This window comes from Epinephelus lanceolatus, chromosome 18 (genome assembly GCF_041903045.1).
Source record: "Epinephelus lanceolatus isolate andai-2023 chromosome 18, ASM4190304v1, whole genome shotgun sequence".
Taxonomy (NCBI): domain Eukaryota; kingdom Metazoa; phylum Chordata; class Actinopteri; order Perciformes; family Serranidae; genus Epinephelus; species Epinephelus lanceolatus.
The window spans coordinates 1,377,063-1,401,870 of record NC_135751.1 but is presented as its reverse complement, the minus strand read 5'-3'; the positions used below and the strand labels follow the sequence as shown (position 1 = coordinate 1,401,870).

At 42.3% G+C, this 24,808-nt stretch overlaps 1 protein-coding gene across 4 annotated transcripts in view; it reads right to left on the bottom strand.

The window, feature by feature from the left end:
* Positions 1–24,808, bottom strand: part of ap2a1 (adaptor related protein complex 2 subunit alpha 1) — a 112,344-nt gene that overhangs the window by 68,279 nt on the left and 19,257 nt on the right. For all 4 annotated transcript variants that reach the window (XM_033644780.2, XM_078161417.1, XM_078161415.1 and 1 more), the window contains exons 2-6: positions 17,691–17,902; positions 2,274–2,467; positions 1,974–2,103; positions 1,730–1,831; positions 921–1,180 (exon numbers count right to left, since the gene is read on the bottom strand). In XM_033644780.2, the coding sequence (XP_033500671.1) occupies positions 921–1,180; positions 1,730–1,831; positions 1,974–2,103; positions 2,274–2,467; positions 17,691–17,902 (898 nt within the window). The remainder of the gene's footprint in view (positions 1–920; positions 1,181–1,729; positions 1,832–1,973; positions 2,104–2,273; positions 2,468–17,690; positions 17,903–24,808) is intronic.

The window sequence follows — 24,808 nt, the reverse complement described above, 5'->3', positions numbered from 1 at the left end:
CCTCCCTCCCTCCTCCCTGCATGTACTCATCACGTGTCACCGTTGCCGGAAATATTCAGCACACTCCTCAGCAGAAATACAGAGTTAGCAGGAGTTTGCTGAACAATGGCAGAGAAAATGCAGCCAAAAGTACCACTTCCAGCGTTACTTGTAACAGCTCACCCCACTAAACAGGCTGAGAAAAGAAAGTCAGAGGCAGAAAAGGCTGCGACGAAAAAGGCTTTGGATAAAGTGAGAGGACAAACCAGACATCAACATCGGTGCAGCTTTTGAATGGTGGAGACAACTGAGGGAGCTGAAGGGCCTGAAAAGTGATGCAGAGGTTGCTGTCTTTCGTTGGGCATTTTAACATGGGGGTCTTTGGCCTGAAGTGGCCATTTGAGGAACTCCAGCTTGTGGCACTTCTGCACTGGCTTCATTTTTTCAGGCCCAGAGGTTATTGTTTGGTTTTTGCTAGGTAACTGTTACCATGTAGCTTGACTGAACATGTTAACTGAGGAGATTTAATCAATCAATTTCCATTAGTTCTTTACAGCAAAACATTTTTTTTGATAAATGAGTTGTTCACTTTAAATCTTAGGTTTGCACACAGCCCATGCTGTCGGCTCAAAGTGCATGTCCCCATTAGTTAGTTTGCTAGCCCACATGGCACATTTCACACTGTATATTTGACAAATGAATGGATTTTTGTCTTCAAAGAACATCACTCAGAAAAGAGGTTTTTGAATTCTTATTTCCTCTGACATTAGTCACACACAAGTAGCTCATCATGATATTCAAGGTCTTTTTAAATTATTTTAATTTTCTGTAATCTTCAGTCATCTCAGGTTCCAGAGGATACAGTGAAGGTGTTACACTGCTAAGTTACTGGATGAAATACTATAACTTTTCACTGTGTGTCACCTGCTCAGAGTACTCACCTGTCGTAGTGGATTATCAGTGAGATAGCCTCAAACAAGATAGCATTCTTGGCATTGGAATGCTGCACCTTCTTGGACTTCGGTGGCTCCTGGGCCTTATTAAGGATGGTTTCCAGACACTCTACCAAACGGCCCTTGACGGCACCATCTTCTGGTGGAGGATAGCACTGCAACAGGCGCAGCAGCTTGCAGGAGAGCCACGGTGCAGGGACAAAATAGTAGGTGTAATCCTGTAAGTCAGTGGAGGCCGACGACACAATCTGGAGCACCAACAGAATTTTTTTAGGACATATTATGGTCAGTCAAAACTATAACCACGCAAGACACTGCTTAATGGTTTCAGCAAAGTGAAGCTCACTGAAATCCCTCCAAACACACCTATTCAAAACTGCTTACAACCCCTAAAAAACTGTGCTCCTCTTCTCCCTCCCTGCATTGTTTTCCTTCTTATTTCATCTTTGCATTGTTTTTTTCCCCTTTATTTTGTTGTTCTTTGTAAAGCATCTCTGGGTATCAAGATAAAGAACATATAAATCCAAAGTGTTGTTCATTCATTATTTTTAAAGGTTATACCTCTTTTGAAACATTTTAAATTGACAGGGATGCATGCTGCAAACATCTCAGAAAATCTGTATTGTGAGACTATGAAAACAATTTAGAGTGATTATTTCAGAATTTGGTCACAAATAACACAGACGACACACACAAAAAAGGAAAAAACAATAATAAGTCTGATCAATAACTATTTAAAATTCTTTTTGCGCCTGATTGTTCATGAGACACACACACACACACACTCTCACACTCACCCTACTAAGTCGGGAAACGGCCAGGGAAACACAGGTCTTGAACTCATCTGGATTCTTCTGACTCAGACAGGTGATGAGAGAGATGGCTGCTGTAACCACACCCTAAACCCCAGACCAGACCCAAACACATGCATGCACAAGAGAGAAAGTAATAACCCCACTGATATATCACAGCTCAGTGGATACCAGTGATGCAACTGGTTTCATAAATTCAATATCAATTTCAGAATCGGACTGTGCTCACCATGTGTTGGTCGTTAAGCAGGTGTACCACGCGGGATGTCCACTCACCCATCAGCACCAAGTCAGGAGAGGTCTTATAGAGCCGCAGCAGACACAGAGCAGCTGACTGTTTCACACTGTCCATGGTATCACTGTGGTGCAACACACTTACATTATCAGTAGCTCAGTCATGTCACAGCTATGTCAGGTGACATGACGGATAACCACTCACAGCAAAACATGAGAAACAAAAACAAAGACAACTGAGGATGACAATCATTCATTTTACCTCCCCACCTTCCAAAGAAGAAGTCACACTCACCCAGCAACCAGGATCCGAGGGATCTCACTAGCAAAGGCTTCAGCCATCTCGCGGCTTCCCACATTCGCGATACAGTGCAGCGCCAGGCACATGAAGGTGGGGTTGCGGCTGGACAGGTCATTCTTGATGGCATTGTTAATCAGACGTATAAGCTCACTGTTGCTGTTCACCAGTACTGAGATGAATAGGTAGCCCTGGAGTAACAGAGATGAGAGAGCAATGACATCAAACAGTAAAGGCATTAAAACAGCATAGAAGGAAAACATAAATAGTGTTCAGTGTGTGTGCCATGATATTCTTCTAGCTTCAGTTTTGCTGCCGTTGAACTGCATTGCCTTATACTGAGAGGTGTTTCCAATATAAGGTTTACCTTAATTGATATTAATGGGTAGACTGCATTGGTAGTTTTGTTGATGAAATCTATGATGAAAATTCTTCACCCCCTTTTTTCCATGACAAAAACGAGATGGCTAAAAATAGATTTTGATGAATAAAACTACTACTAAATCTATGTTTCATTTTCGTTGACAAGACGTGACGAAAATGTTAGTGGTGGACTATGGGCATTAAAGACCGAAAACAGCCGTGCTTGTAATTACCTTCAAATGCAACATGAGTGACACGCTGGTAAACTCCAGTAAACAGTAGGCACAAGGATGTTTCGCTAGCCAGCGAAAACACTCGGCAGAGTAGTGTCAGCTGTTGGTGCGAGTTGTGAGCTGTAATTCAGGAGTAAATAATTAGCCATCTGTGCCTCCTGGTGGAGCTGTTGAATGGATTTGTGGAGTTTGTTAGTTGCAGCAGTGGCTGTTAGCAGTTAGTTCTGGAGAGCAGCCACCGACCATTGGACTTCACAGCTGATCCCTGCAGGACTCCACTCAGACCAGATTAGAGAGGGTTTATGGTTTGATGCTGTTTGACAGGCAGTTAGGAGCCTCAGTTATCTGTGAGTGTAGCTGTGCTGGAAGTAAACAGTCTGAACTCAGATCAGTTTTCTCTGACAGAGATGAAAGTTTAGTTTTAATCACCAACTCTGTGAGAGGACACAAGTCTAAACCTCCAGACTAATATCTTGCAGATGAAGATAGAATTCAGGCTTTGATTAAGTTATTTCTCTGCTTCTTAACAGTGAGATCGATAAGTCAGAGTTTGCAATGAACCTATGTTCTAATCCTGGTCATCTCAGATTAGTTGTTTGTGGTGTCAAAGTTTTTGAGAGCTCTTTTTTAAGAACATGCAAACTTTTGTTTTGCTTCAGAAAAGCAGCTCTGATGCTCCGCTGCGCTCGCCTCTCTCTCTCTCTCTCTCTCTCTCTCTCTCTCTCTCACAACAGCAGCCCCTCCCCCTCTCATGCATACGCTGCAGTCACACACTGAAAATGAGCTACATGCAAGAGGGAGAAACGGTAAAGGAGGATTTATGCCTGGTACACACTACACAACATTTCTGCCGGCTCTGAAAGTCACTATGTCACATTACATGATTGTGGAGTCATAAAACCGTGCCGTGACTTTGCCGACAGACATGACACACTACAAGATGGTACACACCAATTATCCCCGGTTGTCTTTCACGACGTGTGTGATGTCATCGGGTTATTCTTGTCCTATTTTTATTATTATTATTTGAGTCACTGTGTCTGTTCATGTGCCAGCCGAAATGTTGTTGTAGTCACCTAAAAAGTGCCAGCAGATGGCAGGAGCTACATGTGAAGTACCGTACGTAAACATAAAAGTCACTGATTTCTCCACAACAAATTCCTGCAAATGTTTCACAATAAAAGCCTATTTAGAAAATGGAGGGATTCTCTCAGCCAAGATTATAAGGGGCTTTTAATTTAAAACAAGTTCAGGAAGTGCTGAGTTTGAAATGATGGCGCCATGCATTAACTTTATCAAGGCAACAGGAGCGGATAAAAAGTAAAAATATAAAGATACAGAAGGATTAATAAATAACGGACCGTCTATAATGTAGTCGGTTTCAAATGAAGCTGGTAGCCTCTGCAGTTGAGGTGAGTAAAAGCCCCGCCACTATTTTTTAATTTTCTTACTTTGAGTCATCTGGTGAAAATTCTTGTATTTTTTTAATATTGCAACATATATATTGCAAAAAAAAAATAAATAAAAAAATATCGCAATGTCAGTTTTTTCCAATATTGCGCAGCCCTACATTCTACTGTAGCCTTTAAAATGTCTTTTTTACCAAATTGTGTGGCTGCACTTTCACCTCTCTCTTGATCTGTGTCGACACTGGATAACAAAAAAAAAGTTTTATGGCATTCATTCTACTATTATGTATTTATTTCTTAATATTTTACATAGAGTTTTAGGAGTTGAGACATACAACAATTCATATGTCATCTATTTTTATTTTACGTGCTGGTATCGGATCAGTTCTCAGTATCAGCAGATACCTAAGGTTCAGGGATCGGAATCAGTATCATGAAGGAAAAAGTGGTATTGGTACATCTCTAATAAATAGAGAATTGTTGAACTTTTCAAATGATGATCAGTAAGTGTGTGCTCGTACACCACCCCTTAAACCTGTCAAACACTAAACAAAAATGACTAAAATGTGACTACAACTAATTCCCATTTTCATCTCAAGACTGAGACTAAATCTAAAATATCTGTAAAAATGAGCTAGCAACTAGCATATACAACATCAATCCATGACTACAGTCCCCACATCATGATCCTATGCTATTTGGGTGTGTGGAGAGTAAAAATAATCCCACATTAACCAGTGGGTGGTGCCAAAACATTACTACTTCCACATTGCAGAGTCATGAGGTATTAACATCTGGTGCTTAGATTAGGTCTGTGAAGTCACAGTTTTGGCATAACGGTATAATTGTTCAACAAACAAGAATTCAGTTATTGCATGTTTCCTACAAAGTGGCTTGCATTTTGTTATACTGACAATGTCATTTTAGTGTACCCTATAAATTAATTGCATGGACAAAACATTAGAAACACCTTTGAGTAGGGCTGGGCGGTATGACCTAAAATTCATATCACGGTATAAATCGAATCCCTTCACGGTAACGGTATATATCGCGGTATAAATTTAAGTGTAAAAGTTATAATAGAAGTGTTTCTGAATGGGTTTTGTAGTCCCTTAGCAAAGCTAAATTGATAATAAAAAAAACAACAACAACAAAAGCAAAGATATAATGTATTTTTTAGAGCATTTATTGTGCAGAATGCAGATCTCAAAACTCAAAATTAAAACCCAGTACTCTATGGTGCAAAATGTCCCCTGGGATCTATATCAAAAGGTAATTTCTTTCTTTTAGCAAAATCCTAAATGACTGAGTTGTGTGTTTTCCACCTGGACTTTTATGCTCTGCCATTTCTCCTCTAATCATCACGCTGTAACCTGTGACAGGCTGCTATGATACCACAACTATCACACATTCACATATGGAGTTTTTTGTGGAGCCCCTAGCGTCACATAGGTTTATATTACCAAAGGTTTATGACAAACTCTCTTGCCGAAAACCAACTCCTGTGTGCGCACGGCGAGAGAGGAGAGGGAGAGACGCTGTGCTGCTGCCAGAGGAGTCGCTGAATGAGTTCCCTCTGAGCGGTAAGTCGCTAAAAGAGTCTGAGAAGTCCGGGCCTGTTCATAAAACATTAACTCACTCACTCACAAGTTCTCCAGCAACACATGTTACACGTGCTACGCTAAATCACGGACGTGAACCAGCTCCTCTTGCTCCGCTGTCTCTGTGCTCGCAGCCATTTTCACACTGAGGTAGGTGCGATGACGTCATCGACGATAGGACGGTAGAGCGCAAATCTCTACCGTGGGCCAAATTTATATCATTTCTACCGTCTACCGCATATACTGTGCAGCCCTACCTTTGAGTATAACACAATACAGTTAAACAACAGCACATACTGAAGCCTCCACAATGACCATTAAGTTGAATCAACTCTTAAAACAGATTCAGCAAAAACTGAAAATTAGAACATTCCTGGAGAAGATTTGTTACAGGACTAGATTTGACTGCATTGTTTTTTTTCCCCATCCTTCACTGCCAGACATTAAATAGATGATAGGAAATATGACAAAGATGCAACAAGGGACCCCAGCTGGACATGAACCAGAGATCTTGCAATTCACGGTCGCCATGTGGGTGCCACAATTGCTTTGATTTTTTTTAAAAGATATTTTTGGGGGCATTTTTTGCCTTTAATTGATACAACAGTTCAGCATGAAAGGGGGAGACATAGGAGTGACATGCAGCAAAGGGTCACAGGCTGGAGTCAAACCTGGGCCACTGCGGCAACAGCCTTGTACATGGGGCACCTGCTCTATCCACTAAGCCACCCACACCCCACAATTGCTTTGATTTAACTATATTGACTTAAAAAGTGGTGCTGTGGAGTTTTCTTGTAAACAAACCAAAGTTCTGTTTACATTTACTATTAGTCAGGGGTGTCCCGATCTGATCTCAAGGATCAGTATTGGGGCCAATTAAGGCATTTTTTTAACTGACCGGGATTGGCTTCATTGAGCTAGATAGAACCTGATCCAATACTTTGTTTTACCTTAGCTGTCACACAGGTGTTTTTACTCACAGTGCTTTAATTTACAGCAATGCAGAATGCAGCCATCGTCAACCGCCTTGGGCACCAAATGTGCTAGGAGTCACTGGGGACATCTTATTAGTCACCAAAACTCACTGTGTGTATAACAAACATGAAAAATACCTTTCCTTCTTCATTAAATGTATGCTGATCTGATTTTTCCTAAATTTGTTTAGCCTGTGTTGTTTGCAACCATGTTCAGTAGCAAGCAGTCTTCTTCTGTACTGCCTTAGCTGTTGCACTGCTCAATTTGAATCACTTTTTGCAGTTGCACATAAATTATAATGGAGATCACCAACAGACACAGTGGTTCATTATTATTGAGCTCTGTAGAGTAGGTAAAGCGACAGATTCTACTGGACCTTGGCATCTGCCAGTGCAGCTCTGCTTACTTTCTTATGAAATGCATGTCTTCAAATGAAACAGGTAAAGGCCAATCTTGAGTCAAACATTGTTATTGTGTGTGTTAAACAACCCTGGGATCAAACGTTTAAGGACCTCTCATTGTCATCAGAACATTTAGTTTATGGTTGCGATCCCAAATCTCAATTACATATTAACTCCTATACAATGTGAATGTGTCCACATTCCAAGACACAGGCACTGAAAGAATTCGTCTGAGTTCTGTTGTCTTTGGTGGTACAGCAGTCAACTACGCTAACAAGGATCTCAACTCAACATTATTCTGCTTACTTAGCATTTCCTGTTCCTGAAAAAAAAACGGTCCATCCCACAAAATCAGGGTTGAGTCACAGTGACTGAGGTATTTTGTTCTGCTTTCACATTTTGAGCATTTAACTATGTATACACATTTCAAATGGCATTCCAAGGAATTCATTTGGGTATCATATTAATCTCCAAAGTCCATCCAATTAAGGCACTGTAAGTCAAACAAGTGTTTTTCCGCTGAGGAGAAATGTAGATTATCTGTACATTCTTCGTACGTGAAGTCTAGCCCACAAGAAAAATCAGTTAAAAATGAGAGAAAATGCTATGTAAGAGAAAACTGGTGAATGTTACAAAACTCTCTTAAATCACTTGTATATACCACTTAGGAGCAAATTTGTTTGTATGCAAGAGGCCCACTGTCCTGCTGAATCCATACATCCAAAAAGGTATAGATAAAAATCCCCTGCAGCATACTTGAAGCTCATTGTTTTATTTCAAATCTTTCAAACGTATTGCAGTCAAAACTCATGTCACTGTCCACATTATTGTGGACTATATCTTCAATTCTCAGTCATTTACTTACTAGGGATGGGCAACACAAGCAAAAACACTATTCGAAAATCGTGCCAAGTATTCAACAATTTTTCGAAAATCACAGTTTGCCTCAAAGGGCTTTACAGCATACGACATCCCTCTGTCCTTAGGACCCTCGCTTGATTTATGGATACTGAAACTGGAGGACGAAGTGCTTGCACTTACACAGACCCAAAACTCATGGCCAGTAAGTCGGATCTGACCAGGAGCCAATGGTTTGGACCTGAAAGTAAGTCTAGGTTAGGTAGGGCTCTGAAGTATTGTAGGTATTAAAACAACACTGTCTACTAGCTGATAATACTTTGAGGGCGACTCAGGCCAGTATGTAGGTGATGACACACAGGTCATTGATCTCTATTCTGTCAAAATTGATGTGTGCAGTGTGTTCCAACAGAGCAGGAGTAAAGCGTTTGATATGTTGTTCTAAAATGGATTTCAATATGATCACATAAATTAGCTCTCCATAAGCTTTAGGGCCTCATAAGGTCAATGCCTTGAGTACCAGCTGAACCAAAACCTTTCAAGTACCAACATTTGACAATGAATACATGGTTAGATTTTTAGTATAATGCAGTGGGTACGGAAAGTATTCAGACCCCTTTAAATTTTTCACTCTTTGTTTCATTGCAGCCATTTGCTAAAATCAAAAAAGTTCATTTTATTCCTCATGAATGTACACTCAGCACCCCATCTTGACAGAAAAAAACAGAAATGTAGAAATTTTTGCAAATTTATTACAAAAGAAAAACTGAAATATCACATGGTCATAAGTATTCAGACCCTTTGTTCAGTATTGAGTAGAAGCACCCTTTTGAGCTAGTACAGCCATGAGTCTTCTTGGGAATGATGCAACAAGTTTTTCACACCTGGATTTGGGGATCCTCTGCCATTCTTCCTTGCAGATCCTCTCCAGTTCTGTCAGGTTGGATGGTGAACGTTGGTGGACAGCCATTTTCAGGTCTCTCCAGAGATGCTCAATTGGGTTTAGGTCAGGGCTCTGGCTGGGCCAGTCAAGAATGGTCACAGAGTTGTTCCGAAGCCACTCCTTTGTCATTTTAGCTGTGTGCTTAGGGTCACTGTCTTGTTGGAAGGTGAACCTTCGGCCCAGTCTGAGGTCCTGAGCACTCTGGAAGAGGTTTTCTTCCAGGATATCTCTGTACTTGGCCGCATTCATCTTTCCTTCAATTGCAACCAGTCGTCCTGTCCCTGCAGCTGAAAAACACCCCCATAGCATGATGCTGCCACCACCATGTTTCACTGTTGGGACTGTATTGGGCAGGTGATGAGCAGTGCCTGGTTTTCTCCACACATACCGCTTAGAATTAACGCCAAAAAGTTCAATCTTGGTCTCATCAGACCAGAGAATCTTATTTCTCATAGTCTGGGAGTCCTTCATGTGTTTTTTGGCAAACTCTATGCAGGCTTTCATATGTCTTGCACTGAGGAGAGGCTTCCGTCGGGCCACTCTGCCATAAAGCCCCGACTGGTGGAGGGCTGCAGTGATAGTTGACTTTGTGGAACTTTCTCCCATCTCCCTACTGCATCTCTGGAGTTCAGCCACAGTGATCTTTGGGTTCTTCTTTACCTCTCTCACCAAGACTCTTCTCCCACGATTGCTCAGTTTGGCTGGACGGCCAGGTCTAGGAAGAGTTCTGGTCATCCCAAACTTCTTCCATTTAAGGATTATGGAGGCCACTGTGCTCTTAGGAACCTTGAGTGCTGCAGAAATTCTTTTGTAACCTTGGCCAGATCTGTGCCTTGCCACAATTCTGTCTCTGAGCTCCTTGGGCAGTTCCTTCGACCTCATGATTCTCATTTGCTCTGACATGCACTGTGAGCTGTAAGGTCTTATATAGACAGGTGTGTGCCTTTCCTAATCAAGTCCAATCAGTTTAATTAAACACAGCTGGGCTCCAATGAAGGAGCAGAACCATCTCAAGGAGGATCAGAAGAAATGGACAGCATGTGAGTTAAATATGGGTGTCACAGCAAAGGGTCTGAATACTTATGACCATGTGATATTTCAGTTTTTCTTTTTTAATAAATTTGCAAAAATTTCTACATTTCTGTTTTTTTTCTGTCAAGATGGGGTGCTGAGTGTACATTCATGAGGAATAAAATGAACTTTTTTGATTTTAGCAAATGGCTTCAATGAAACAAAGAGTGAAAAATTTAAAGGGGTCTGAATACTTTCCGTACCCACTGTATATTTGCAGAAATTAAATATACACCGATCAGCCAAAACATTAAAGCCTCTGGAAACCCAAATCCACAATAGCCTTCTAACTATGTAATTTAGGGTCTTATGTACATAATATTAAACATGTAAAACAATTAGAAATCTGTTTCCATCCAATTCGAAATATCTGTCTTTTAAGTTTTTGTACATTCTTGAAATTGGGTTTGCCCGTGTCGACTCGTGGGGAGGGGACGTAATGTGCACCCTTCCTCACCCCTAACCCCAACTCCAAGCAGTTAGCTTTGCTACGCATAAACATATCCCCAATCGCGGAGGTGATGCTGCGGGAAAGAACACAATTTTAGCCGGAGGGGAACATTATTTGAGGCGGGCCAATACTTCAATAAAACGCCAGAGAGACGGCCGGCCGGCACCGGTCTCTCCCGCTTTGACGGTTGGTGTGTGTGTCAGAGTAAAGACATATTTAATCTATTAAGACTGGATGTGTTTGAATGAAAAAGGCTATTATCAGAAAAAGCAGCTCGCCCCCGTTAATCAATTACAGCGGCTCCACCGGCAACGAGAGCGGCGCGACAACTCTGTTTAAGCGGCTCTTCTATTGTTTATCCGTAACTCAAATATATGTAATAAGTTAGGTGGAAAATGCTTTAACATTTCATGCAGCCTACATGCAGCCTCTCGGCTCAGCAAACGGTAAACAACCCCGCTGGCTTCTCTACGTGTCGCTTCCGTACGCAGTCAGCGGAGCCCAAATGAATACGCCGCGACGCTACGCTGTACGTTTGCAGCCGGTGGAGCCTGGCTGTAACATTGCATGTAAAAGTTATGCTAACTATTCTACGAAGTAACATTAATATGAATCACAAAACATTTTGAAACTTACCATTCAGTGACCACCTGAAAGGAATCATTTTCAGCTTCTGCTTCGTCCTCTGAATCATCAGAGGGCTCAAACATGTACGGCTGGATTAAATTTGTGGCAGCCATTGCTGAGCCAGGGAGATGTCAATCAAAACGAGGGAGCTGTCAATCAGAGCGTTATCTGCCATGCCCACTCTGTCCTGGCAAGTGGTCTAAACAGCAAAATGAGCTGTTTTTAAACCAGGTTTTCTAATAGCTATTAATGGTTATTTTCACTCAGACTTTGTGGATGATTAATGAGACACTCGACTTTGATATAATATATGCATTTTACTATTTCAAGTTGTGTTTCCAAAGGCTTTAAAACCACTGACAGGTGAAGTGAATAACTTTGATTATTTTGTTCCAATGCATTGTTGTGCTGGGAAACCTTTGGTTCTGGCATTCATGTGGATACCACCTGACACGTTCCACCCACTAAAACACTGTTGCAGACCAAGTACCCCCCCTCAAGATAGCGCCATGCTAGGTGGCAGCCTGTTGCAGCAGCTCCTGCCATATGATTTAACTTTTGTCTTTTTTCGTCAACTTTTTGTCTTGTTCGCGTGTTTCCTGTCATATACAAGGAGCAGTAACTAAGGGCCAATGGCTTTGCATAGTTTTGTAACTTTTCTCTCAGCTATTTTGTTACTTTTGCTACTCTTTGTAACGGAGAGCCATGCTGAGAGAAGCGAAAGCATTGTTTACACGCGAGAACAGCTGATCACGCTGTGTAAACCTGTGCTGTTGCCGGGGGCGAGGCCTGATATCCTGGGGGAGTTGCTGCCACCGGGGTTGCAGAGCTTGAGCCAAACTAAGAGAGAAAAGGAGGAAATATAGACCTGCCATCCCAGCGATCATCTTGGGGAATGTGAGGTCTTTGGGAGATAAGATGGACGAACTTGCCACACTGATTAAAGACCCAGAGGACATACCGTAAGTGCAGCATTTTGTGTTTTACGGAGACATGGCTGCACTCGCATATCCCGGACCACAGCGTGGCGGTACCCGGCTTCAGGACTGTACGGGCGGACAGAGATGTTTCCCGGAGCGGTAAGAAGAAGGGAGGGGGGATTGCACTATATGTGAGTGGGAGGTGGTGTAACCCAGGACATTTTCACATGAAAGAATGTTTCTGTAGCATTGAACTGCTAGCTATGGGAATGTGTCCATACTATCTGCCGAGGGAGTTCATGTCCACCATTGTTACTGCCGTTTACATTCCTTCTTCAACTGATACAGCAGCAGCGAGTGATGTCATTCACTCAACAGTCTCATGGCTCCAAACTCAGCACCCAAATGCTTTTGTGGTTATTACTGGGGATTTCAATCATGCCACCCTGGACAAAACACTTCCAACATTTTATCAGTATGCTGACTGCCCCACTAGAGACAATAGCACACTGGACCTCCTGTATCCTGTATGCAAATGCTAAGGACGCGTACAGTGCCACAGCCCTCTCTGTGAGCCACATGGGGAGGACATCAACAGCATGACTGACTGCACAGAGTACATCAAATTCTGTGAAAACACCACCCTGCCCTGCCAACCCAGACTGTGCGCTGCTATCCCAACAACAAGCCATGGATCACCAGCCACCTGAACAATAAGAACAAAGTCTTCAGGTCTTGGGACAGGGAAGAACTGAGGAGGGCACAGCGTGATCTGAGAGGGAAGCTGAGAAAGAGCAAGGACTCCTACAGGAGGAAGCTAGTGGCCAAGCTCCAACAGAAAGGTGAGGGATTTATTAACCCCCCCCCCCCGGTGAGCTCTCTGGACACAGACACACCATCTCTGCAGCACCCTTCCCCCTCCCACACACCGGAGGAAACATCATGCACCCTCCTCCACATGACTGTGACTACAGGCCAGGTTAGGAGACAGCTGGAGAGACTTAAGTAAGGCTGCAGGCCCTGATGGCATCAGCCCAAGGGTTCTGAGGACCTGTGCAAGCCAGCTGTCTCCTGTTCTGCAACAGCTCCTCAACCTGAGCCTGAGCTTCCAGCCACTGCTACTGACGGAGAAACTGCATGCGATGAGGGTCGACACATCCACAATTTCCTGGATTACCGACTACCTGACACACAGACCACAGTTTGTCTGACTGGGCAGTGTCCTGTCTGACATGGTGGTTAGTAGCACAGGAGCTCCACAGGGGACTGTTCTGTCTCCTTTTCTTTTCACTTTGTACACCACATACTTTCAGTGGGGTCATGCCACCTGCAGAAGCTCTCTGATGAAACTGCAGTGGTTGGGTGTACAAGTGATGGATGAGAGGAGGAGTACAGAGCACTGGTGGATGATTTTGTGGAGTGGGCTGGAAGAAATCACCTGTTGCTGATCATGGCCAAGACCAGGGAGATGGTGATTGACTTCAGGAGGAAGAGGACGGCTTATCAACCCCTGTGCATAAGGGGAGAGGACATCATCAGAGTCGAGGACTACAAGTACCTCGACATCCACTTAGACAACAGACTGAACTGAAAGGCCAACACCGATGCTGTGTACAAGAAGGGGATGAGCAGACTATTTCCTGAGGAAGCTGAGATCTTTCAATGTGTGCAGCAAGATGTTGGAGATCTTCTACCAGTCTGTTGTAGCCAGTGCACTTTACTTTTCTGTAGTCTGTTGGGGGAGCAGTATCAGAGCCAGTGAGACCAACAGACTTGAGAAACTCATTAAGAAGGCTGGCTCTGTGATTGGCCACAAACTGGATTCATTTGAAGCAGTGGTGGAAAGGAGGACATTGAACAAACTGTTATCCATCATGGATAATCCTGACCACCCTCTTCACCACATACTGGACAGACAGCGGAGCTCTTTCTCCAACAGACTGTAATAGCTTCGCTGTCACAAGGACAGACACAGGAAATCATTCCTCCCCCAAGCCATAGCGCTATTTAACACCTAACCTCTGTCTGACAGAGAGGACTCACAGCTCTCTACAGCCTCTCCTCTACAGCTTAATAGTTAAGTTACAACCATTTGTTTGAACTGCTGGTCATAACCAATTGCACACTTGTAGCTATTTTGCACATTTTTTTTACAACCTCTACCTCACTTCTGACTGTGTGTATATAGTTTGATCTTTTTACTCCTGCAATTTGATATTTATTCATTTTATCTTATTCCTATATATTTCTTGTATATTTCAAATTTTAGTAATACTCATTTTTGTATATATTCTATATTTCTATATTCTAATGTCCACATACTGTTTGATTACTTGCTGCTGTAACACACTAATTTCCCAATTTGGGATCAATAAAGTAATATCTATCTATCTATCTATCTATCTATCTATCTATCTATCTACCTACCTACCTACCTATCATGGCAACAGTACTCCCCAGTGGCAGGGGCCCCCCAGCAGGATAATGCCACACTGCAAACATTGCTCAGGAATGGCCCAAGGAATGTGACAAAGACCTTGAAGTGTCAACCTGGCCTCCAAATTCCCCAGGTCCCAATCTGAATGAGCATCTGTGGCACGTGCCCTTGTCCCACCTCACAACCCACTGGACTAAATGGATCTGCCGCCAACGCAATGGTGCCAGTCACTGCAGGACACTCCCAGTGATCGTGTGTCCATGCCTCAACAGGTCAGAGCCAAGGGTACGAGAGGGGGTACTTGGCCTGCAACAGTGTTTGAGTGGGTGGAACGTGCAGCAGAACAATACATTGGAACAAAAAAATCAAAGTTATTCAATTCACCTGTCAGTGGTTTTAATGTTTTCCCTGATTGGTGTAAATTACTAATAAGGATTTTTTTTTTAAGTGTCTAGCCTACTGAAAAGAAGAATTATTTTTTTGTTACCTTAGGATGAGCCATTTACAGTGCTGTGGAAAAGTATTTGCCCCCTTCGTGATTTCTTATATTTTTGCATATTTGTCACACTTAAATGTTTCAGATCATCAAACAAATTCTAATATTAGACAAAGATAACCCGAGTAAATACAAAATGCAGTTTTTAAATGATGATTGCATTCATTAAGGGAAAAAAGCTATCCAAACCTACCTAGCCCGATGTGAAAAAGTAATTGCCCCCAGAACCTAATAACTGGTTGTGCCACCCTTGGCAGTAACATCTGCAGTCAAGCGTTGACAATAACTGGCAATGAGTCTTTTACATCGCTGTGGAGGAATTTTGGCCCACTCCTCTTTACAGAATTGTTTTAATTCAGCAACACTGGAGGGTTTTGGGCATGAACGGCCTGTTTAAGGTCATGCAACAGCATCTCATTCAGGGTTGAGTCCGGACTTTGACTAGGCCACTCCAAAACCTTCATTTTGTTTTTTTTTAAGCCATTCAGAGGTGGACTTACGGGTGTGTTTCGGATCATTGTTCTGCTGCATAACCCGAGTGCGCTTGAGCTTGAGGTTACAAACTGCAGGCCAGACATTCTCCTTCAGCATGAATTCAGAGCAGAATTCATGGTACCATCAATCAGGGCAAGTCGTCCAGGTCCTGAAGCAGCAAAGCAGCCCCAGACCAATTACTTTATCACATAGGGGCAGGTAGGTTTGGATAGCTTTTTTTCCCTTAATAAATGAAATCGCCATTTAAAAACTGCATTCTGTATTTACTCCGGTTATCTTTGTCTAATATTATAATCGGTTTGATGAACTGAAACATTTAAGTGTGACAAATATGCAAAAATATAAGAAAAATCAGGAGTTCTACATCAACTCCACTGGCTTCCCATCAAACACCTTATTAACTATAAAATCCTCCTCCATACATATAAGACCATCCATAACCTCGCTCCCTCATACCTCTCTGCCCTCCTACACATCAATATCCCCACCCGGTCTCTCAGGGCTGCCTCTTCCATCAGCCTGACTGTCCCCCCAGCCCGTCTGTCCACCATGGGGTCCAGAGCCTTCAGCCACTCTGCCCCTCGTCTCTGGAACTCCCTCCCCCATGACATCAGGAACATTGACTCCATTTTAGTTTTCAAGTCCCACCTCAAAACCTATCTGTTTAGGCAGGCGTATGAGTGTTAATGTTTCCTCTGTCTTTTAATGTTCTGCTGCAAACTCTGCACTGTTTTTCTGTTGTATTTTAGATGTGTTTTAATTGTATTACCTGTATTTTTTGATTGGTGTACAGCGACCTTGAGTGCCATGAAAGGAGCCTTATAAATAAAATTTATTATTATTATTATTATTATTATCAATTAGGTTTTAAGAGAAACATGATGTGTGTTGTTTTTGGAAATATGTTCTTTGATAAACACTCTCTAGAAGTGCACATTTTAACTTTTTTGCCATGGTCTAGTGTTAAACAAGTGTTATCGCCCGGTGAACCACTGAAGTTTCTCTTACAGTTTACATCCATGTCTGTGAATACATGGATGCTTCAAACGCACAGAAGATCTATACAAACGGCAGTTTCAAGGTGGATACCCAAGATGAGTGTCACCAATTAAGTATCTGACCAAATGTCTCCCCTTCTGTTCCTGAGATACGATGTTCAGTAATGGCTACACAAGTGTTTTTGCATAACATTATGATGTCACAGTGAAGCTGACCTTTTGGATATATAATGTCATCACATCATAATTTTGATGTCTTGACACTTTTGTGAAATTCTGTCATACTTAAAATATAGATTCCTGAATTATGGTCAAACACATGTTTTGTGAGGTCACAGTGACCTTGACCTTTGACCACCAAATTCTAATCAGTCCAAGTGGACATTTGTGTCAAATTTGAGGGAATTCCCTCCAGGTGCTCTTAAGATATCACATTCACAAGAATGCAACAAACGATGTCACAGTGACCCTGACCGTTGACCACCAAATTAAAATCAATTCATCCTTGAGCCTGGGGGAACGTTTGTGCCCGTTTGTCCCCCTCCCCCCCAAAGGCATTCTTGAGATAATGTATTCATGAGAATTAGATGGACTTATGCCCATACCTCCAGAAAACCTGAAAACATAATGCGGCCACGGCAATTGCCAGCGTGGAAGCATAAAAAGCAAATGAAAATCGGAATAAATTGAAATATCAAATTGCAATACATACAGAATCTCAACACTTAAGAATCACAATATAGAATTGGCACCCTAAGTATGGTGATAGTATCGAATCAGGAGATAAGCATATTGTCCCAGCCCTAATTATTCATCAGGGCCAAGATTTAGTTCAGAATAAATATGATACAAACACAACACTTTTTGAAGGGAGTCCTGTCATTTTTTTTCTATTTTAGTTAGTTTTGCTTAAATACAATATTGATTCAGTTAGCTTTAAGTTTATTTTCAAAAGTTTTTATTCTTTTTATGTCAGTTAACTAATGTTTTTCATACCTAGTTTTAGTTTTCAGTTCAGTTTTAGTTGACTATAATAACCTTTGAGTTAACATAGAAAATTCTTTTCTTGTTAAAGCCCATACAAAACTCCACCAATCAGCGCTAAACACACAAATCACAACCAGTAGCAGACTTACAATCTGTTTCTCTGTGTACTTATTGGAGCTCAGCAGGTTGACTGCCTCCATGTGTCCAAAGTCAATGTCATGGCCGAGCAGGAAGATGAAGAGCAGCTTACAGACGTATTTCTTCTTGCTGTAGCCATCAAGAGCCTTGTCCCCTTTAAACTTGGAGCGAATGTTGGCCAGCTCTTTATTAATCCGCTTGATCTCAGCTTCCTTGCTCTTACCTGACAGGGGCAGAGGTAAAACAATGTCAACATTTGAATCATGACCATGATCAACCAGGCTATAAAAAGACTGTTTTATTCCTTTTTTTAAAAAAATATTATTATTGTAGTACACTTTGAGTTCAAGAATCAACACATCTGGAAAACAAGTTTTCAGGGTAGGGCTCCCCGGTATACCGGTTCATACCGAAAACCAGTCTTTATTTTCGATATGATGAATTTTTCATATACTTCAATACCAGTGAATAGCCCAAACAACGTCCAGAATGTGCACGGCAGTAAAGTGTTTCAGCTGGGACCCATTTCCACGCTGCAAACCACAGGCATGCTAGAGCCATAGAGAAAAGTTTAGAGGCTAGAATGCCTGCCGGAGAGAGTTCTGAAAGCAAATGCCCCCAGCTGCTGGATTTAAAAAGAAAAAAAAAAAAACGTTTCCATCTTAGCTGTTTAGAAACTACCGTTAAAAAATATTTGACACTACGGATGCTTCATATCCAGGCCTATAGAACAGGTCTATACCTTGTCCTTTTATTAAACAAACTAAACAGCCTTATGTTATTTATGTTATTTACATGACATCATGCCACTTCTGTCTCTACATGGTCGCGCCTTTACAATTCTCTGCTCTCTGTATCGCACATGGCGGAGTTCTGCCCCGATGCGCACACAGACACGTCAGCCTGTGTTGCTTTCAGGTGCTGTCACGTAAATAACAACCTCCATATTATATAGCCTACTCCCTGCATTATATATGTTATGTAATTTTACTGTGCATGGGTTGGTTGTTAATATATTCGGAAAATTAAACGGTCCTGAAACTGCGATCCTGCAACTGCAGCCTCCGGTACTGCAGCTTCACCTTACTCCCACATGCGCCTACCAGGTACCTTTAATGACGTTATATAACACCCCTCGTAGGGAGGCACTCGTGATTGGCTGTAAAGGAGTGAGACATCTGATTGGCTGCAGACAATCCCCTCTTAGAAAAAATGCATTTGTAAATCCGAGTCACGTCAGGGGAGTCTCAAAACTCGCACACACAAATGTAGGGAAGTTTACAAATTAAAAGCACTTTGTAAATGCAGGTTCGACAGTTCATATATCAATGTAACAACCTCCAAATATGTATTTGATGAAAATTGCAAATACCTTTACATGCGTACATTTGTGAATTTCAATTGTACATATTTAAAACAAGAAATATTTGTGTGTGCATCACAAATATGTTTATAAATTTTATTTTTATATGTGGATTTTCTTTTACTTATGGAATGAAACATTTTTGTGTGCACTGAAAATGTGTGTGTTTTGAGTCCTATATATAAATCCCCAAATACATTTGTGAATCCCTTTTTGTGCATTTAGTGTGCATTTATTCATTTTGAGACTGTTCTAGCTCCATAACAACCTCTTTGATCATCTTCAGGGGGACAACATCTAGTGTCCAACTGATTTCATTACATCTTCACAGTGCCACCAGAATGTAGTGCCTCTTCACAGCTTTAATTTCATTTAAAGCTGCAAGCAGCTATGAACAGACCCTTACACCTTCCCACACATCAGGGGTACCAGTGGGACGGCAGTTCAGGTGGCCATGCATTTACAGGACTGTTGGACACAGTGCGCAAGAGTAAGAATTTATTGCCTGTATGGAATGCGTGGTGTTGGAAGTGACGTTATGCAAACTTTGCACCACCTCCTCATCCACCATGTTGTGCTAGAGAGTACACACTAAACATGTATTATGTTGCTGTATGCCAAGTATGGGCCACACAACATCAAGTTTGCGTAGACTAAATGGTGTTTGTCACACAAGGCCTAGGCTACTTCCTGTTGCCAGTAGGTGGCACAGTTACTTTGACTCAATACTGACATGTAGATGTCCTCAAGCCAGCCCTGCGTTCCAAATCGCATACTTCTACTATATACTTTAAGTATGTACTGCAGCTGCCCTTAAAAAGTATGTAGTGTAGTATGCAGTATGCATGCAGTATGCATACTATTGGGACACACTACATCCGCCATCACATCGCTCCCTGAACTCCGACCCTCTTGCTCACTTCCGTCCATAGCGCCACATTTGAATATTTTATGTTGTTGTACTTCGGAGATGCAGCAAATCTCCTCTCGTCGAGCTCGCCAGAGTCGTGCATACTGTCGGAGGTGCCGGAGAGCTCTGTTGCTGTTATGTCGTAATGTATGTTGTTGTTTCTAATAAACAGTCCCAAGCCTATTATTAGTGACCTGTCTATTGAACTAGTCACTAGTAGGCATATTAACCCCTTCACACACAGCTCTCTGTTGCTGGCAGATGTTTGTTGTTAAATATATTTACCGCTATGCAGCTGCTGGCACTATATTCTGTCTGCACGTGAAGCAGCCTTACATTCACATTACTTTTATTTGTAGTGTAACATACCTGCACATTCTTACTACATTACTTAATATGTGTTTGACTTTTACTATTCATATATTTACTAGTCTATACTGCTCATACCTGGCCCATAGTGTATTCATATTTAGTCATATTCATTCATTATTTATACCACACTTACACCACTGCCTGAACAGGTAGAATCTTCTATATTGTAGTCATAGTTGAACCCTAACATTGATTATACTATAATCACAGTAAAGTTGAATGTTGTAACCGTGTTCTTGCAAAACTGTATGATATGTGACAGTATATAATCAGATCATTGCAGTCCCAATATGTAGTGTCTTAGTATCTCAAATTAAATAAGCCATGTATGAAAGGAAGTGTGGGCGTTGGTTGTACACGCAGCTCAGTGTGACGTAACTTCCGCTGCGCAAAGGATTGTGGGTCAGAATGGCCAAAGAAGCATGCTGACATGCATACTGCGAAATGTGACCGGATGTAGTAGAACATCCTGGTACTTTTGGCATACTGCATCTGACATACTATGTATTGGGACACACTAATTCTTTTTCTGGCATACTAAATAGTATGGTAGTATGGGTATTGGATCGCAGGGCAGGACTCTTACCAAGCATGAGAAATTTGGGACAGATTGGACGATGTACACTCAAGTCACAACTTACTGTCCTAGGATTGTATCAGGGCAGGAATTTCACGAGGGCCACGCAGGCCATGGCTCTCGTGCCCTCCTCATTTGGCCCTGTGCCCTTGAAAAAAAATATCTGCCCTAAGGCCACAGTGGCCTTGATGCCCCGCCCGCACTGCCCCAAGTGATTTTGCGGTTTTCTCCTCTGCCTCTTTCCTGTCAACACGTCAATATTGATACCCAGGAAAATATTCAATACTCGATACCATTTTCGATACAGCAGCAAAAAATTAAGAGGCATGTCATTTTTTAAATAAAGATCAGAACAGTAACATCAATGATAACAACAAAAAATCCCCCCAAAATAAATAACAACCAGAAACAAGATCTGTCCATACAAATGTATTTATCTACAGCCCTGTTTATTTTCTGTGCTTCTGGTGAATTGGCACCATATTTCCGTTGCTGATCAAATAGAGTTGGTAGTTTAGGAAACCAAACGTTTTTTCAGCTTCAATCTGTGACTTTACGGTTAATATAACTTTTCAGACACACATAATTGCATTGTCCTGTTAAACTAACATTGTCTATTAATGTTAAAGACGGGCATGACTGATAAAGTTTTCTGCTTAGCTCCCACATTAACGTTAGAAGTTATATTTTAGTTTGATGCTGGCGACACCAGCTGCTCAGCTGCTAGTGACGGGAGGGGCTGTACCTGCCGTCTGCAGCATGCTGTGTTCACTTCACTAATTATTTCCAAAGAGCGCTTTTTCCTTTATCATTTTTGACCAAAAATGGCTGCTCTGATGCTCCTGCAGCTGCGCTGGCCATATTACAGCAACAGAAATGTGTGCATGCATGGACAGCGACGACAACAAGCCGGGTTGCAGCGAGGGCTCTGTGCCTGCCAGAAGCTGCCTGCACAGCGCGTGTCCGTCGGACCCGTTGCGCGCACCCGACAGGCGCTGAGGTGGCGTGCACTGTTAGTATCGATACTTTTAGTATTTAGTATTGTATCCGGATACAGCCTTTGAGTATCGATGCTTTTCAGAGTATCGATACTTTTGACAACCCTAACCAAGACTAGGGATGGGCAGCACAAGCAAAAACACTATTCGAAAATCGTGGCAACTATTCAACAATTTTTCGAATAATGGTATATACAGCAGTCCTCGCAGAAGCTGATGTATGATGTCACAGCCTCTGTATACTCATCCACTTCTTAGATGACCTCACAACAGGTTTACAGAGCTTTAACTTCTGCCTGTATGAGGGAATCAGGTGGACGGTGTTGTGGTCAGAGTGGCCCAGTGCAGCGCGGGGGACGGCGTGATAGGCGTTGTTAACAGTTGTGTAACAGTGATCCAGGATATTCTTCTCTCTGGTCAGACATTTTATAAACTGTTTGTATTTGGGGAGTTCATGGGTGAGGTTACCTTTGTTAAAGTCGCCAAGGACAATAACTAAGGGGTCTGCGTAAGTCCGCTCCACACACAGTAGCTATCTGGTCGGCGAGCATGCGCTGTAGCCTACCTCCTGCACGTTGGCCTGCGGTGGGATGTAAACACTGACCAGAATGAATGAAGCAAACTCACGGGGGGAGTAAAAAGGTTTGCAGTTGATGAAAAAAAGATTCCAGATCAGGAGAGCAGTGCTGTTGGATCACTGTCACGTCATTACACCAGCCACTGTTAGTGTAAAAACAGATACCTCCATCTTTAGTTTTGCCGGAGAGTTCCGTGTTACGATCCACTGAAGAGTTGGAAGCCTGCCAGCTGCAGCGCAGAGTCTGGTATCGATCCACACAGCCATGTCTCCATGAAGCACAAAACTGCAGATGTAGAAAAGTATCCGTTTTTCACCATCAGTAGCTGAAGTTCATCCAGTTTACTGGCCAGCGAACACACGTTGGAGAGAAATATACCTGCATGGCAGCAGTGTGCAATGTCCGTGTTGGCGGAGACGCACAAGCGCACCGGCGCGTTTCCCCCTCCTCCGGTGTTACACTGCATGAGCAAAGGTGAGGGCACCTTTGGCCAAAAAGCCCAATAAATCCACTGAAGGCTCGAGAAAAATGGGATAAAAATCCACTGGAGTTGTTCCTCTGACAAAAAAAGCCTTACAGCGTCACTGGCCCGAGCGGGCCTGTGACCTGTCAGTCAACTTGCCCGACATAGTTTTTGATTGGCCCCGGGCCACCGGGCCATTGCTTATGTCGAACCCTGGACAGTTTCCTTGATTATGTACAGCATACCATACCATGACTTAATCATACCAAAAATTAGAAAAAAAACAACATTCGGCTACAGAGGAGCCACAGCGATCGGTCGCATTTTAGCCATTTTTAAGCATTTTTCTGTTGTTATAGCGCCACCCAGTTGCCAATTAGAGTTAAATTTCTCCAGTCACCTTGAGGCGACCTGTTCTACATACCAAGTTTAGTAAAAAATCAATATGGCGGTTAAGCCTAGATAAGAAATTAGCTCTCTAGCACCCCCATTTTGTTTGATTGGGTCAATAATGGCGGGGTCCCCTCAGATTATGTGTGGTCATATGCCTACAAAGTTGCGTGGTGATCGGTGAAACCCTTGAGATGTTATACACCTTTATGTGATGAGCCACGCCCTCCGCAATATTCATTGCCTTATAGAGTGTGCCAGGGCTGACGCCAAAACCCGGAAGTTTAGCATCGCGCTGGTTCCCGGAAGAGAAAGTGAATGTGATTTTTGCATTGCGTTTTGGATTATGTCAGAAAATAAGCTCCGTGGCTAACACACGTTTATGATACTTACAGGTTTTGTTCAGCGAGATAATCTTCACATATGAACACCTTTCATACCGCATTTGAAGCTTAAATGCGATCGGCAGAAGTAAAAAGCTAACGTTAGGCTTTAACGGACTACATGACTACTCCGCAGTCACATGCCTCTTGATGTCACCACCACTAAGCGTTCAACTGATTTCGGCCGCTTTATTTTAAAAACATTGTATAATGGGCAAATCGGACTGTTTAAGCTAAATAAGAAGCTGTAATGGCGGAGTGCCAGCACTTTCGCCTGTTCGGGGGTGATGACGTTTAATGTCCCTGACAGTGTTTGCAGTCGTATTGAGCAACTTGTTAGCATCCACCTTTTTTACGACACGTTAAAGCTTCAAAATTCACAAGTAGGGTATTTACTGACGTGTTTTATGTCGTAGAACAAAACCTGAAACTCGCTTAAGCTTTTGTTAACCACAGACCTTATTTGAGGCATTTTACCAAAATCCCATTCAAAAAACATATTGACTTTTAGAAGAGAGAACCGGAAGTGCTAAAAGCGCTAACGGAGTTCCGGGTTTACTGGCACACTCTATAGCTCAGTTTTAGTAAGTTTTCCAAGAGGGAACTTTAGATATTGGTTCCTAGATTATGTTCACGTTTCAAGTTTCATGCAGATCGGTAAAACTTCCTAGGAAGAGATCGATTTTAAGTGTTTTTCAAAAAATTCAAAATGGTGGAAATTCTATATAACCGAAAGTTATGGATTCTTGACACAAATTTGTTCCTCATGAGGAGAGGCATCTCTGTGCAAAGTTTCATGTCTCTACGACATAGGGGGCATGAAAAATGCCTATTGAGCCAATTTGCAACACCCGAGCATGAGACCCATATCAGATGTCTATTTTCACCACTTCCAATGTGTGTTAGGTTTTGTGAGTTTTTGAGCATGTAAAGGCCTTCTGAAATGTGTTTGAGTGTGGAATATAAAAATGACAGATAATCTTAGCTATTTCAGTGGTGCCTTGCACTGCCTTCCATGCTCAGGCCCTGTGTACCAAAAAGAAAATTGAGTTTGCTGCCCCAGTGTGAGTGACTAAAGTCCCGTTTCCACCGAGC